Below are 16,054 nucleotides of genomic sequence, written 5' to 3'. Positions count from 1 at the left end.
AAAAAAAAATCTAAGATAGCTATTTTGTAGAGTAGAATTTAAGAAAAATTTTAGTAAAAAAATATCTTATTAATATTCAATAATAAATATTCTGTAGCGTTTTGAAGTTTGTGAAAATTTGAATTTTCTTGTATTATTTTACGGTATTAAACATTGATTTTCGCATTGAGAAAAGGACTGAAGAAAACGCTATCTTTTCATGATTACTGTGTATACATACGATGATAATGTGTATACATTACAAACTTGGCATTAATACCTTGATAAGAAATTAGATAGGGCAATTATTACTTATCACTCTCATTCATCTGTCCTTTTCTCAATACGTATTTCAATGTTTAATACCGTAAAATAATACAAGAAAATTCAAATTTTCACAAACTTCAAAACGCTACAGAATATTTATTATTGAATATTAATAAGATATTTTTTTACTAAAATTTTTCTTAAATTCTACTCTACAAAATAGCTATCTTAGATTTTTTTTTAAATTTAATACTATCGAAGCGTTTTTGTTGATAGTGATTTTAATCAATGTCAGATATCATTATACTTGATCCAACTATGCCACGTCACCACTTTGCCACGACCCCCTTGTGCTGGGTTTTTTTTTTATTTCAAAGTATCAGGATGATCCAAAATTGGTTAGAAAATACTCATTTTTCTATGAAAAAAATGTATTTTGTTGACTAAATAAATTTTTAAAAATTGTGTTATTTGAACTACGATTTTATTATTTGGAGCATCCTTATTTAAAAATAATCATGAGGATAAAACAGCCCTACGCCCTCACTTTAGACTTATCCTGTCCTGTCTATTATTTTAATAATAGACGATACAGACGCGCCTAACTAAAAATCACTTAATCAGTGGCGTATTCACATATTTTTCGCCTATAGGCATTTAAAAATTAGCCGCTCTTCATTACATTATGACGGAGGGGGCTCATTTTTATATATTTTTGCCATAACGCTACTATTTCTTCCTCGAAAAAAAATAAAATTTAAAAATATTTTTCCAGCAAATCTATGTTTATTAATAAATTTTAAAATTGCTTTTAGCTATTAATATACATACAATAAATACACAACAAATGAAAATGATTATGAAAATGATTAGGAAATCAATATGTCTTAACAACAATAAAAAAATAACTCGCTTTTTATAAATTTATTGACCTTCAATATTTGCCATCCCTTAAAATATACCGATGTAGGCAGTTGCCTATCTTGCCTGCATATAAATACGCCGCTGCACTTCATTTAGGCTAAATTTAGACAACTCTAGTAAGGAGTACTAGACAGTATTCAAACTTCTTCAGTCACATATCTATTTTTATATACATTTAATTCATAGCCATTTTGGAGAAATATTCACGGTACACTTAAGTAATATGTTGTTTATTGGGTACATTTGAGAAGCGCCTTGAATAAAAAAGTGGTAGGAGACTTTACCTTTTTGCTGGATCCATCTCATATAATAGGCATTGAAAATAGTAATCATTGTTATAGCAAAGGTTAATAAAGTACTTTAATTGTTGATTTAAGAATTTAAACTAATAAATGAATTATTTGTTTAAGTTGAAATATATATAGCAGAGATAGAGTATACTCAACAAAAACCTATTAAGGGTTTAATAATATATTTTTTTGCAATTATTGGTAAAGTAAAATTCTTCGAAATACTTTTCTTATATTAAATTAATCTCAGAAATTGAAAATCTAGCTGAATGTTTTGAATTTTTTCCAGCATATTATGTGACAATAACAGAGTTTTAAATATTCATAATAAAATCGGGCATCGTCAGTTTCTACCAAAAATAACTTTTCCGTTTTCCTCTGGGGTTATATAATGATGTAGAAAAACAGCATCATAATAAAAATAATTCTTTTATTATTTTAAAACATTTTTTTTTATTTATGGTAAAATATTTTATTTAAAATAATAGCAGGTTTTTAATTAAAAAAATTTCTTCATTTATGAATTTAGAGTTTCTGAAAGTAGATAATCCTAGATAATTGGCAGAAAATCATGAAGAATGGAAGAATTTATGTTTAGCATTGATGGACTTAAATAGCTTGCAATAAACTGAAGAAAAAGAAAATAATTTAACCTCAATATAATTTTACTTTAATATTTGAGATTAATCCTAATTTTAGATGACTAATCAGTGTTTTTAATTCATCATCATCTATTAAAGGCAATGCCTTGTCGTTAAGGCAACTCCTCTGTTTGACACCAAATTCTTTAGGGAAACATAAGACGCACAATTTATGAGTTCCAGAATATGTTCAAAATATTGTTTCTTTGTTCGTCCTCTTTGTTTCTTTTAAGTTATTTTTCCTTCGAAGATGTTGATTATAAAGCCATTGTGTCAGATGATGTGTCCGATTAACTTAATTTTTCTTGTTTCAATAACCTTCATCAGCTGTCTTTCTTCTCGTACTTCTTTTAGCACTTGCGTATTTTTTTTCTTGTCTATCCATTATGTCTTTGTCATTTTTCTCTATATCAATAACTCTAATGCTACTAGTTTGCTTTTGTCTATCTTGTCAATTGTCCATGTTTCATTGATATATGAAAGCACACTCCAGATATATATTTTAGCGAATGTTTTACGTATGCTAATGATCCGATATTTATTGGTGAGAAATTGATTCTTATTATAGAGTGCTTGCTTTGCCAATCCTATTCTTCTTCTGATGTCTGGTATTGATATGTCATTGGAAGCTATGATACTTCTAAGGTAGCAGAATTCTCGGATCTGTTATAATCGTGTATTGATTATTCGTATGTTGATATTTAGATCTGAGTGCATTTTACTTGAGTTTCATAGAATTTATTTTCATTTTAAATTTATCAAGTGCATTTGATAGAATTTTTAACATACTATTTATGGCAGTTATTAATTTAACAAAACAATAATAAATAGCTGATAAATAGATGTATAATAAAATTTTCAGTTTTTTATGGCTTGTTTGTCATCCGTTCACAAATGTACTATAAAAATTTGTTCATACGGCAATTTCCAGTAAATATTCATTTACTTTCAGCACCAAATTGAAATCAAAAAGCTCACCAAGATTTTTATTGAGTTTAAAGTCTGTGTTTTAAGAACCCTGTATTACTTTTTTTACTTATCGTTCATCATTTTCGAACTCATAAATTTATTTATTATTTTGAAAAAATAAGTAAAATTAACATCAGATGTTAGAAAATAGCCACACTCTATAATATTGTTGTTTAATAGGTATAAATATATACGACCAGTCTCTTATAAAAAAATCTACCATTTTTCTCAGTAGCTCACATACTTAACTTTTTCGGAACTGTCTAGATGAAGTTGTAAATCATAAGCGTCCACGGGGGGGGGGAGACATGTTTCTGTTTTTGACTTTTTGCTTTGTCAATTTTCATTATTATCAAATTTTATAGAATAATTCTTTTTAGCTTCGATGCGAAGCTGAGAAGGTATTGGTTTTACTATGATGTGTTTATTTATTTATTTTTTTATTTTTTTTTTGTGTCTGTTACCACTTTTTCTCAACTCTCACAGAATGGATTTCTTTCAACGATACGTCAAAAGATCACAAATTGTATCTAGTTGAAGACATTACCCTTCAAAATTGAAAAAATTTCCCTCGTTCCCCGTAAATGGGGGAAACCTCCAAAAAAATTACAAATTTAAAAATCGCTAATTTTCGAAATTTTTTTTTACTAAAAACTGCCATAACTTTTTCAAAAATGAACATATCAATATAATTTTTTTTTATAGATGCTTGATGTTTTTACCTATCATTTAGTATATTTTTTCATAAATTTAACCCTTTACCTGCCCACAGAGGAGGATTTAAAATGAAAACTTTTTCACAAAAATTAACTTTTTCACAAAAATTAACTTTTTCAACTTAACTTTTGAAAATGTTCCGGAAGGTCTGACACTTTTATATATATCTTAAATTAAAGTTAATGTAATGTACTTTAATTTGAAAAAAAAAAATTTGACCCCCCTGTGCTGGGTTTTTTTTAATTAAAAATAAAAAATAATGTTTTTATTAATTTTTATTATGTATGTCAAGATTAAGAGTATTGTTTTTTAATACATAAATGACATGTAGGTATAGTTTATATTTATTTAATATATTAAACATTAAATTTTATAAAAAAAAAAAAATACACAAAACTGTCAAAAAATCTTTTATTTATTTATTTTATTCGACAAGGCCTATAGGTACCAATTAAAATAACATTTTTGAAATCGATAATTTTATTTCCTCCCTATCCTAAAAACATTTGACAACACACACAATCATTTAAATTTTTGGGTGGCTAATTCGTTAAGTAAGTTCCTTTTTGTTGCACTTAAGGTGACGCTTCCAAAAAAGCTTACTTTTTAGTAAAAAGGCTATTACTTCCCTTCAACACTGCGTATGTTGAGCAGATACTAATACAAATATTTTGCCCCATGAAATATTTCTGCAGTCATCATTATTATAAATATATTTTTGTAGAACTCTATTAAACTTAGATTAATTTGTGTCCAAAATGTTTTTTCTTTACGATAACATTTCTTGTCGTATAGTACTATAGTACTACAGGATAAAACTAGACCATTCTTTCTGTAAGCAATGTAAAATTTTTACTAGATTAGATTATTTAACAATCTCCAAATTTTCTCTATAGCTAAAAAATTAAAATATTTGTTTATACGTAATGTTCTCTTAAAAGCTTTTGCCTGTATCACAGGAAACGATAATAATAAGCACAGTAATTGTTGATCCAAACTTGTGTATATTGAAAGTTTTAATTTTAAAATTTACTATTTTTCCTCGATCTAGTTTATACGACAAATTTTACATAACTTGAGGTTATAACCATTTAGAATTAATATACATTTGAACCGATAATAGAGGAAACTTTAATTAGTCTTCGTATTTTCTCTTTAATTTTTATAATTTTTTACTGCAAGTCCCAAAAACACATAAGTCACTCCCGGATCATGTGGGAGTTGCCGATGGGAGTGTCTATCGATGCTCGTTGGTGGGGAGCGAAACGTGCGTCTCTCTGCGCTGCCCTGCCGGTTCCAACTCTGCAGTCGGTCAACTCCGCGGTTCGGGCGTGTTCGAATTTCCGTTCTGTAACTCTTTAGCGCCTCTTCCTGTTGAAATCGTAAACGTTTTCCGGCTTATCGCGAGTAAGATTCGGTTTCAATTATTCTATTTCTTCGGATTTATCGATTTGGTTACGCTTTTGGGTGAATTTTTGTTATGCGACTAGTGCGATCAATGACGTCCGACCACAACAAAAAGAGACGCCGTGGTGCATCCGAACAACAGTCGGCGGCAACGGCGTCTTCATCTGAAGAATTGTGGTGGACTGAAGCTGCTGTTAATGAAGTGACTGCAGAACATCCCGGTGAGCTTGTCCGCACTGGCTGCCCTTATATGCTTTGTAGTGCGCTACCGACGCATTGGCGTTCGAACAAAACACTACCCGGTGCTTTTAAAGTAGTAATTCTATCCGAAGTACCAGATGGTACAGCCGTCACGCTCAAGGCCGGCAATGATGAAAACTGTTCAGCAGAACTCAGAAACTGTTCGGCACTTGTTAAAAATCAGATAGCAAAATTCAACGACCTCAGGTTCGTTGGTCGAAGCGGACGTGGTAAGTGAGAAAAATTAGTTGTATTTCAGTAGTATTCGAGATAAACTGTTCAACTAAAAAATTTGTATAAAAATGAGTTTAGGATCGATTATTCAAAATAAATATGCGTTTATACTGATGAAACAAAATAAGTAATATAACTGTTTAATAATATTATATTATAACCGTTTTATGATTCAGATTGTTTTACCGATGTTTAAAATATGTCAAACAATAATTTTGTTATAATTACATAATTATTTTAAATCATGTGCGACTTTTACTCATTTTTACAAATTTTAGATTGAGACGGTTGTTCCCGAGCAACACCGATTTGTTCCATTCGGTTCCAAAATCCTAAAACAATTTTTTTGCTTTTTCTTGACGAATTAACTTACTACTAGTTAAGAAAAATATTTGTTTTGGTTTATATCCTACTGCAATTGAACGACACTCTTAATCATTAAACTGTTAATTTACTATATGACCGATAAATACTCTGAGAAAGTTGTACATAATATTTATATTATTGAGTTATTAAACTAGGTGATTCGGTCCCCTAACTCTTGTCTAGTTGCGCCAGGTAATAGCTCTCAGCTCACTTAGTTAAGATAAATAATTGATTTGAAGTTTAATTTTAATCCTTCAATGTGCAATTGTTTTAACTTAATTAGTAAATGATAATTTAAAAAAACAATTAAAACTTAATTTCTAATTGACTTCAAACAAAGGAGGAGTTTCACAATTCATTTGTATATTTTTTTTATGTTCGATACCTCAGAATTCCGTTATTTTTAAAATAACTTTGAAAATTCTTATTTTTTATATAAAAAGTTTTACATTAAGATTGGTTCCATAGACATTTCATCAATATTGGTTCATTAGTTTAGTTTTTAAATAAAAATATTTAGAAAATTATATTCCTGTGACTACATTATTGTTTACGGATATTACTATTGAACGGCGGTGTTAATTTTTTGTTTTATTTAAAATTATAATAATTACCTGAAAATTGATTAAAATTAAAAACTATTTCCAAAAGAAATTATATGCATTTAATATATTTTTTAACATTCATTTTTAATAAGGTACATCATACATACAATGTATAAATAAATTAATTTAATTTAATTTAATTATTAAACTAATTAAATCTACTTATTTTTCAAATGTGCAGCAAAGCGAATTTTAGAGTTAACTTAGACTATAAACCTTGAGTACAACTAGTATTAAAATTTTGCCAACTTATTTAAACTCTAAAATAACTAGGTTTCTTCGTGAGAAAAGACGAATAAATTTTTAAATTTAAGAGTTATAATTTAAAGGTAAATTCATGGATTAATTATTAGTTTGTACCTACGTCAAATCAAATAATAAAGATTAATTCAATGAAAAATTGTATTAATATTTTAAAATAATACTCAATAATGGATCTATACTAATCCAAAAGGTGTTCTTATATACACATAGTTCACAGATCACTTGTTTACTCGCAAAAGATGTACAATAATGCGAAATTATTTTTTGGTATTTTTTAGTTATGTATATTTCTTGATTTATCAGTTATAAATCACTTTTTAATATCATTCCCTACAACTTGTAAGGTGTCAACGTGATTTTTTCAAAGAGCAAAATAGATAATTTACTACCTTATTTTATAGATAATGAAGTAATTAAGAAAACGACTTGTATATAACAAGTTTGGACCAGTACTTTAAAGTTGCTAACAATTTAAAGTTATGACTTGAGGTTAAGAATGGGTACAGCTATTTTCCTGGTCGTACTCTTCTTTCCAACTTGGTTATAAATTTACGAATAACTTTCGAAGTATTGGTCCAAAAGTTGTTATCAACCAGTCTTTTTCTTCATTACATCATTATCTCGTAAATAAGCTAGTAAATTATCTATTTAGCTCTTTGAAAAAATAAAGTTGACGCTCCTATAAGTTATAGGGGATGATATTAAAAAGTAATTATTTAATAGCTGATAAAAATCAAGAAATATGTAAAACTAAAAAAAAGGAAACATTTTTTTTTCAATGGTGTATTTATTTTGAGAGTAATCTAGTAGCTTATAATAAACCGATCAGTCTATATAACTATTTTTTAATTATTACAAGGTAGAAAAAGATATTTTATGTAAATTGTTAAAACTTATTATTAGTATACTTGAGTAAAAATTGTTGTAATATTATTCTGTATATGGATACTTGGTACAAACCAGTACAGCGAAGTGTGGTTTTCTAGATATAATAATTTTGGGTGTCTCGTATATTATACAGGTAATTAACTCTAGCCAACTCCAACAATGTCGTATTAAGGTATCTTCTGGACATAGATCACATAACCGAACAAAGAGTCTTTGTTGTCTTGCGCTTTTCCACGGGAGACTACTTAATATTCGTAAAGAAACGGTTTTATTATTTTTATTTCCCGTATACTCGTATCATCAAGAGGTCCGCAAAACGAAAAAAAAAATCAATTTGCAATAACTGTCGTTCTAAATCTCTTTTACTATCATTTATACTATTACTTGGTTACATTTCGACACTAATATTATTAATGTACCGCTGTAGTCGTTTATGTGGTGGTAGTATGGTACTTCTCGTATTTTTACAATGTGGAAGCAATTACACTGACGACAGGATAACGGCGGCGGCTGAAAAAAGACGTGAAAAAAATACTCGTTCATTGATGTGTATTGCACGTTGGGCAGGATTTTGTGGTCATCGAATTCATTGCACTTTGTATTATAGCCATATAACTGTAATAAACCATCCTGCACAGTGTCAATTGTTATTGTCATTGCTCTGTTCATAAAGTAAAAGCGCATTAAAATATTACAAAAAACTATAAAAGTTACGCACACTATATTATGATTCCACTTAAAAAATTTATCAGTACTCTAGCATTAAAATTGTTAAAGATTAACCCTTTTTTACAACCAACATCAACATCAACTAATGGATTTGTTTGTAATGAATACGAATAGCTATACATTTTAACCTGGTCAAGTCATATCCGTAGATTGTTCTTATCACATGCTTATTAAGGACTAGAAGATTTCATATAAGTTTCGCAGGTGATTCATCCGAGTGAACTGGGCCATGGGTCATGTAAAATGACGTGTCGGTCAATTCGTCCCCTCAGGCATGCAATAAAATTAATAATAATGTTTGAATTTCTTGAACGAGACACTGTAGCTGGTATCATTACTACTGAAATTAAACTTAAACGATAACACGGTTATAGTTACGGTATTATAAGATGTATAACAAACAGATTATGGAAAACCTTTGATAATATCAGGTACCGATTAGAAGAATTATGGTGCGTATTGATAACAGTAGAAGTATACAAAAAAATATTTTACTTCATCAAGCTTGTAACTCAGTAAGAACTTGTTCTCGAACCGTTACTGACCCAACAAAAAAGTTCGCGAGAAAAGAGTTAAAATTTGGCTATTTTTGAATTGTTGAAAATAAATATATATAAAATGTGTTTACTTTTTTTATTAGAGACAAATTTGAAAAAAATTAAGCGAAATGATTAATGAATCAAAATTTATAAGAGTTGTCAGTTAGATCTAGTTTATCTAGTATAGTAGTTTTACCATATAAAATAAAATTTTGTTAACATTTAATATATATTCAGTAAGTAAGAAAACGGGTTTTTGTTGTTCTCATCGTTTGTAACAATTGTCTTATTTCCTTACTTACTGAACACCTGTATAATATTATTCATGAGGTGATAACTGTCAAGGAAGAATTTTAAATTTTACTCCACATTTTAAACCTGAACCTTAAAATATTTTTTTGTTAGCTTAGGTGCCATTAAAACTTATTATATGACGTAATATAATAATAATAGGGCTAACAGATATTTTTTAGAGTTTCTTGTATACAAATAACAATAACTTCACGAATATTATTTTAAAGAAACTATGTGTATGTAATCTATTACATGCATATATTTTGAACGTATATTTTCTATAAAATATAATACATTAATATAATATTAATACTTTTTCTAATCCATATCTAAGATGTTATTAAAATTTTTAATAGTCAAAAAAAATGTTTACAGGAAAAAGTTTCACAATTACCATTACAGTGGCAACATGCCCCCCTCAAGTAGCCACTTACAATAAAGCAATCAAAGTTACCGTAGACGGTCCCCGTGAACCAAGGTCCAAATCCCGTAAGTTTATAAAGAAATATGAAATGTTTAGTTTATATTAAATATAGAATTTTGGTGTGTATAAAAAGACCCATCACTGGAGCAACTAGAGTAGCTTTAGCTAGCCCTCTCAAAATAAAATTATAAACTATATTTATTGCTACAAAAAATATTTTTTTGTGTAGAAAAGTAAATAAATTTTATTCTAGTTGCACCTGTTTCCTTGTAATATTATTTGCACTTTATTATTATTTAATATCATTCATATATAAAGTTTAAAAAATAAATTGTATGTATCTAAGTGGTACTTCCATCTTCTAATACTTAGACTTGTCGATTATTGCTTGAGACCCTTTAATTTCATTAAAATCAAATTGAAAATTTAAAAAATTATCCAAACAATTATATTTTATAATTATTTATATCTCTAAATAGTTATAACATTTAATAACCTAGCCAAGAAAATAAAATGAAATTTGAAGTGGTTATAAAATGACGAGATATTAAAGTCTTATACTATAATGTTTGTATAAGTTTTTCTTTTATAATTTCTATAAGTTCTTTTTAATTAATTCTATCAAACGCATAAGTATGTAGACTTCCTTCCTTGATGGAAATAGATTTAATAAAAAATACTAGCATGATGTTCAATTAAATATTAAACTACATAACGTCTATTTAAGTTTTAAAGTATATTTTACCGTTTGAATTTATTTCCCCTAATTGCACTCAGTTTAATTCCGCTAAGTATAAATTTACATCCATTTTTATTGATACCGATATTACAACAATAATATCAAAAAGCGTGACTTTGTTATGAATAGGTTTCCGGGAACCCATGTGGCAGGCCTCTGGGTAGATTACTAAATAGATCTAATTATAATTTTGTAAACACGCAGACCAATTTGATCCCACCAGTTGGATATGATCCAGAGGCCTTTATTTGACAAATGAATAACGACGACTGCTAAGGAAATCTAAAAACAATTACTCAATAATCAATAAAACATATTGATATTATTTTTATTTCTAAGCATGAGAACCATTTTAAGTTCTTATCTATATAAATGATACTAGGATTCAGTAAAACGGCGTCAACAAGTAACAATCGCTATCAATATCTCAACCACTAACTTCCGTGAGAATAATTACTCTATCGTTTACTATTTACAAAATTTTAATAATATGAACGTTAAAAATAACTTATCTGCTTACAAATAAACAAGGATAGTGTGAAAATTACTAATTTTTCAAAGTATTACAAACTACTGATAAAAAAATCTACATGTACGTTAAAAGATTTCATTCGACAATCGCTAATAATTTAAACTCAACTTTTCATTAAACATATGAGTAAAACATTTACAGCTTCTTCGGTACATTTTTATAGTATCTTATAATTTTTGCCAATTGACATTTTCAGACTCTAAAAATTTAGTAGTAATATGTGGTTTATTTAACAAATTATTTACTAATACAATATTTGATTAAAGTAATTTTTTTTAATTCTGTGATAATCTAGCTCTAGATTTTCATATGCGAATTTACCACGTATAAATAAATAAAAGTTATTTAATTGATAAGTATGTACTTTAAATAATTTTTTTTATTGGGTTTATTTTACAAGTAGAAAAAACTAATTAAAAAAGAAATTAGTATTTTAGTGAATTATATAAAATTAATTTTTATTTAACACTGTTTAAATAAATTATTCATTATTTGACATTTGTTGCGACATATGAGATCAAATAAATACTTGGAATTTGTTATGTCTATTGTGCATCTAGGTCAACCCCATCAATTCCGTGCCCTAGGCCTTGGTCAGAGGCCATTCATGGAAAATGCTGCGTTTTCCAACCATCTTCGAGAATTGGATACATACCGACGAGTAAAATCCGAAGATTCTTCTACTTTAGATCAATCGTACCGGTCAACAAATAATAATCAAGGTTAGTTATTTAAATTAATGTTGTTTTTATATGAAAAAATGCTCCCAAAAAGAGTACATCATTTGCTACCTATACTATCATAAAGTGTTAGCCGACGACCGCACGAACTTGACCGCAGTTCTGAGGTACACCACAAAATACAAGGAGTTACATGTAGGTAGCTTTTTCCTAACATAATTACCCATGAACCCTTCATCTGATTTACCTGAATCTCGTGTATTGGTATCTTCACTATCTTATTTATCAATGAAACCACCTATTACTAAGTAAACATTAATTTAACATTTATTTCTTTTTTCGCTTGACACTTAAAGATTCTTATGATTAAATGACANTCGCTTGACACTTGAAGATTCTTATGATTAAATGACAACTACCATTAATTAGTTATCTCTGTTTTTTCGATGTATTTTTAATAGGCCTAAGTTGATGTGATATGCATAGCTCTGTTAAAATCCTCAATATTAAATTATAAAATCGGTCTAACAATTAATTATACTGAAAATATTAATATTGACTACCTTATCACATAGTGTTCTCACGCATATAAAACATACCTGTATAAGCATTGAATATATTTTAATCAGAGGTTTTTTTTTACGCTGAAATCTCAGGTCCCAGACACCTTTGTGTTTTGACACCGGAAGATGTGGTTTTATATACGATAGACCTCGGACCTTGTGATTAAATTATAATGTTCATGTGGGTTTATTGATAAAAAAAGTCAAAACGAAACATTATACCGTCTAAGACACTAGACAGGGTTAACGTGTCCACTGTTGTGTACATAGTTGCAAAGGATACTTGTACAATGTAAAATGATATTATATGTTTGTTTATGATATCATAGATATTGTGGAGCAACAAGGGATAATTTGGGGTAAAAAGCGTGTTGGGTGCATCGAATAACATATGCCGTCATCTTACGTTTCAAATTGGGTATAAAGAAAAATTACACGTCTGTCACTAATTCAAAAATTAAAATTTTTCGGAGGGTAGTATCAAAAAACAGAAGCATAAAAAAAATTGATTCCTTGTATTAGAATTCTGAAACTTTAACAAATGTAATAAAGTATTATAAAGTGTTCAAAAAATAAGGAAACGGGTCGATTTTTAAGAACAATGAAAACAAAAGAAACCTGTTTCTTTACTTACTGAACACCCCTATATAGTATACATAATGTGTATGATATAACGATTACGTTATACAAAGCAATATTTTTTTATAGTCATGTGATCGTTTAAGTCTCCGTCAATGAGTCATTCGATTTTGTTTTATTTTATTTTGTTCTTTCCGGATGAAAACAAATACTTCATAAGCAATATTTTGGAGATTTCACAGAAATTTATTATAGTATTTTTTTAATGTTTCTTGATCTAACCGCTGTAATCATAAGGCAAGTGCGTGTTGAAATCGTGACTAACTACTGTCATGTGATCACTGGATTCGAAGTTAAGATGTAATGATGACATGTAAATATATTATACTTAGGAAAAATTACTTTATTTTATATAATCAGTGCTCGAATTGGGGGGGTACGCAGGGGGGCGGAGCTCCTCTACTTTTTTTTTTAATTTTTTGCGCACCCCAACTACTTTTTTTTATTGGGCCGGGAGGACGGTGGAAAATATAACCGCATTTTTTTTTTTTTTAAGTATAGATTTAAATTGTGATCAATTTTACAATTTAAAATATTTTGTAATCAAATAATTTTAGCTGAGAAGGTATTAATTTTACTATGATGTGTTTTTTTTTATAATTTATTTGATATATTTCATTATAGTATGATATTACAATAGATCTTATAGTTCAGTGTTCTGTAATATCGTTGTTTATTTATTGTTTTCCGACTAAATAAAGTAATGAGTAAAAAAAAAAAAAAGGTCTTCAAAACGCTGGGGACGCAGTTTTCAAATTGTTAGGTAGAGCTCCCCTACTTAATTTTTTCCAATTTGAGCACTGTATATAATGCTATGACTATAACTAATGTGTATTCGACCAGTATAATTAAATATTTAACTGCTTAAAACATATATTAGTGTTACAATTACAACATATATATTTTACGTTAAAAAATGATAATTTAAAAGTGTATATAATACATACTGCATTCTAAGTAATAGTTTAATTTTAAATGAAGAAAGAAATGAAAGCTTACTTTTTTTTTATTATGATATCATGGATAAATTTCCATATTGTACAACTACGGGATGAAATAAACCGTGAAAAGTGGTTAAAATATAATACGTGCTACCGTTCTACCTGGTTAATTGTTTGTAAATTTCAATTGAGCAATGCATATAGATATACTTGTTATAATGATCATTTCTATTCGTAGATTCGTGAAATTTAAATCATTTGTGGAGTCTACTACTTTTTATAATATAATCAGTTTACTAAGTAATATTTAAAATATATACCGCGTAATAATGAAATATGTTATACATTTATTAGTTAAAATTGTTCAACCTAATTGTAGGTTTTTTTTTCTTATATAGGTCTTTTATATGTTTTTGCCATTATGTTAACACTCATAGATTATTAAATATTAAACATATGTTAAATCTAACTATATTTTGCATTATAAAAACTTTTTTTTTTTACACAACCCACAAAAAATAAAAATAAAGCTTATGTTATAATACATGTGTTATTAAAATATAATACCAGAATATTTATATATCATATAATGCAATCATCTGCGGTNTATTTATATAATGCAATCATCTGCGGTTACTAAAAACTATTGTGTTTTGACATATATGCAATATTTAATTTGTATTATCGTCATAGCAAAAAAAAAATGTTTCTATAAATGTGATCGATTTTTAATGCATACTCTAACTGTCCAGACTCTTATAGTTTTATTAAATTATAGCGGTACAAACCACAAGGTCAGCTACTTTATTATAATAAAATTCTCTTATTATAACAATAAAAAAATTTCCACGTTTTACGCACACATTAAAATATTCAAATGCGAAATTCACAGGTGTGTTATAATATAAGACATAAATGTTTTGCTTAGTACATACGAAAGGAAAGTTTTGTTTAGCTGTGAATTAATAATCATACACAATTCCAGTATAACTCACGGGGATTTCCTTGTTTTTACACTTTTTTGTGATCATGTTATTTTCTATGAGTTTCACACAAATCGACTGTATATGCATTTGGTCATATATTTGTGAAAATATATGACCCAATTTATAACTTGTAAGCATTTACTGTTTAGTACTCCTGTGGACTTCTGAGATTGCATTAAAGTATTCAATTCTCTGTATTTGTCTTGTGCTCATTACTGTAAAATTATTAAATTTTGGAATTATAAGAAATTATAATAAATAACTGGCTTGTGTACCTAAAGCGTGCGCGCGTGTGTGTGTGTTTTATGAAATCCTAAATTGTTTTCCACAACGTATAATTCCTTCGTAAATGTGATCGGTGTAACGTTCGTGAAGTCGTGAAGTAATCAAACCCGCGCAAGCAACCGAGTGAGAGGAGTCATTGCGCCCTTGCCTTTTATACGGACTGGATAGTAATACACCGTTCGTATTGAAATAACAGACGTGATTATGTGTAGCGATAATTTGTGATCTTGTACAATGATTTTGGATGAGTTGGGATATATTTGTGTGTGATTGCCGGTTCGGATAGTAGTCTAATAAGATCCAATAGGCACGTCTACGCGTATATACCTTTTTCTGTCTCTCTTGGATTTTTTCTTTTTTCTGGGTGTATTATTATACTTGATTTTTTTTAACTACTAATTTTGCTCCGTGATTTCTGGTGTCTTGCTTCTATGGATCTCGACGAACCGTGAACGCTTTGGATGCATTTCCCCTTGTATATTATTCGTTTACGGATCAACAGTTATCGAAAAACAAAACGGTTTTTCTATTCAATAGTAATGTACTACGATACACTTCTAAGTGCTTCGTTTTTTTTTTTTTATTATATATTTCCGGTCTCATTTGTATATTATCAAAATATTCATAGTCAGATATGCGCCAAAGGTGTCGAATATAAATTTCCATTGTCTTTGAATAAATAACTATTTATTCGAAATAATAATATTATTATCTAAAATGTAACACACTTAAAAGGTCACAAACATTGTCGCGGGAAAGTCCTATATACTGTGAACATGCGTAATCTAATGAGCTATTTCGTGATCCTAAATAATTTAATCAAGGTTATGAATGAATAATCTCTTCATTTTTTTTTCCCTGTTCGTCACCGAGTATTGCTTACACAATAACAGTTCTAAGTGTTGATTATGT

General features: G+C 28.3%; 2 protein-coding genes across 5 annotated transcripts in view; one reads left to right on the top strand and one right to left on the bottom strand.

Annotated features, from left to right (window-relative positions):
• The window catches only part of LOC126895201 (GTP-binding protein Rheb homolog), a 146,211-nt gene that overhangs the window by 6,014 nt on the left and 124,143 nt on the right, over nucleotides 1-16,054 (bottom strand). The window lies entirely within an intron of this gene.
• Nucleotides 5,082-16,054, top strand: part of LOC126895183 (protein lozenge-like) — a 27,252-nt gene continuing 16,279 nt past the window's right edge. Inside the window, exons 1-3 of one of the 3 annotated variants that reach the window (XM_050666763.1) lie at nucleotides 5,082-5,664; nucleotides 9,729-9,842; nucleotides 11,609-11,770. In XM_050666763.1, the coding sequence (XP_050522720.1) occupies nucleotides 5,268-5,664; nucleotides 9,729-9,842; nucleotides 11,609-11,770 (673 nt within the window). In that variant the 5' untranslated portion in view covers nucleotides 5,082-5,267. Of the gene's footprint in view, nucleotides 5,665-9,728; nucleotides 9,843-11,599; nucleotides 11,771-16,054 lie in introns of all 3 variants that reach the window. The other 2 variants (XM_050666761.1, XM_050666764.1) reach the window with 2 other exon arrangements.

This window comes from Daktulosphaira vitifoliae, unplaced genomic scaffold (assembly GCF_025091365.1).
Source record: "Daktulosphaira vitifoliae isolate Bord-2020 unplaced genomic scaffold, ASM2509136v1 Scaffold_1, whole genome shotgun sequence".
Lineage (NCBI taxonomy): Eukaryota > Metazoa > Arthropoda > Insecta > Hemiptera > Phylloxeridae > Daktulosphaira > Daktulosphaira vitifoliae.
Note: the sequence above shows the minus strand (reverse complement) of the source record. Positions and strands in the feature narration are given on the sequence as shown.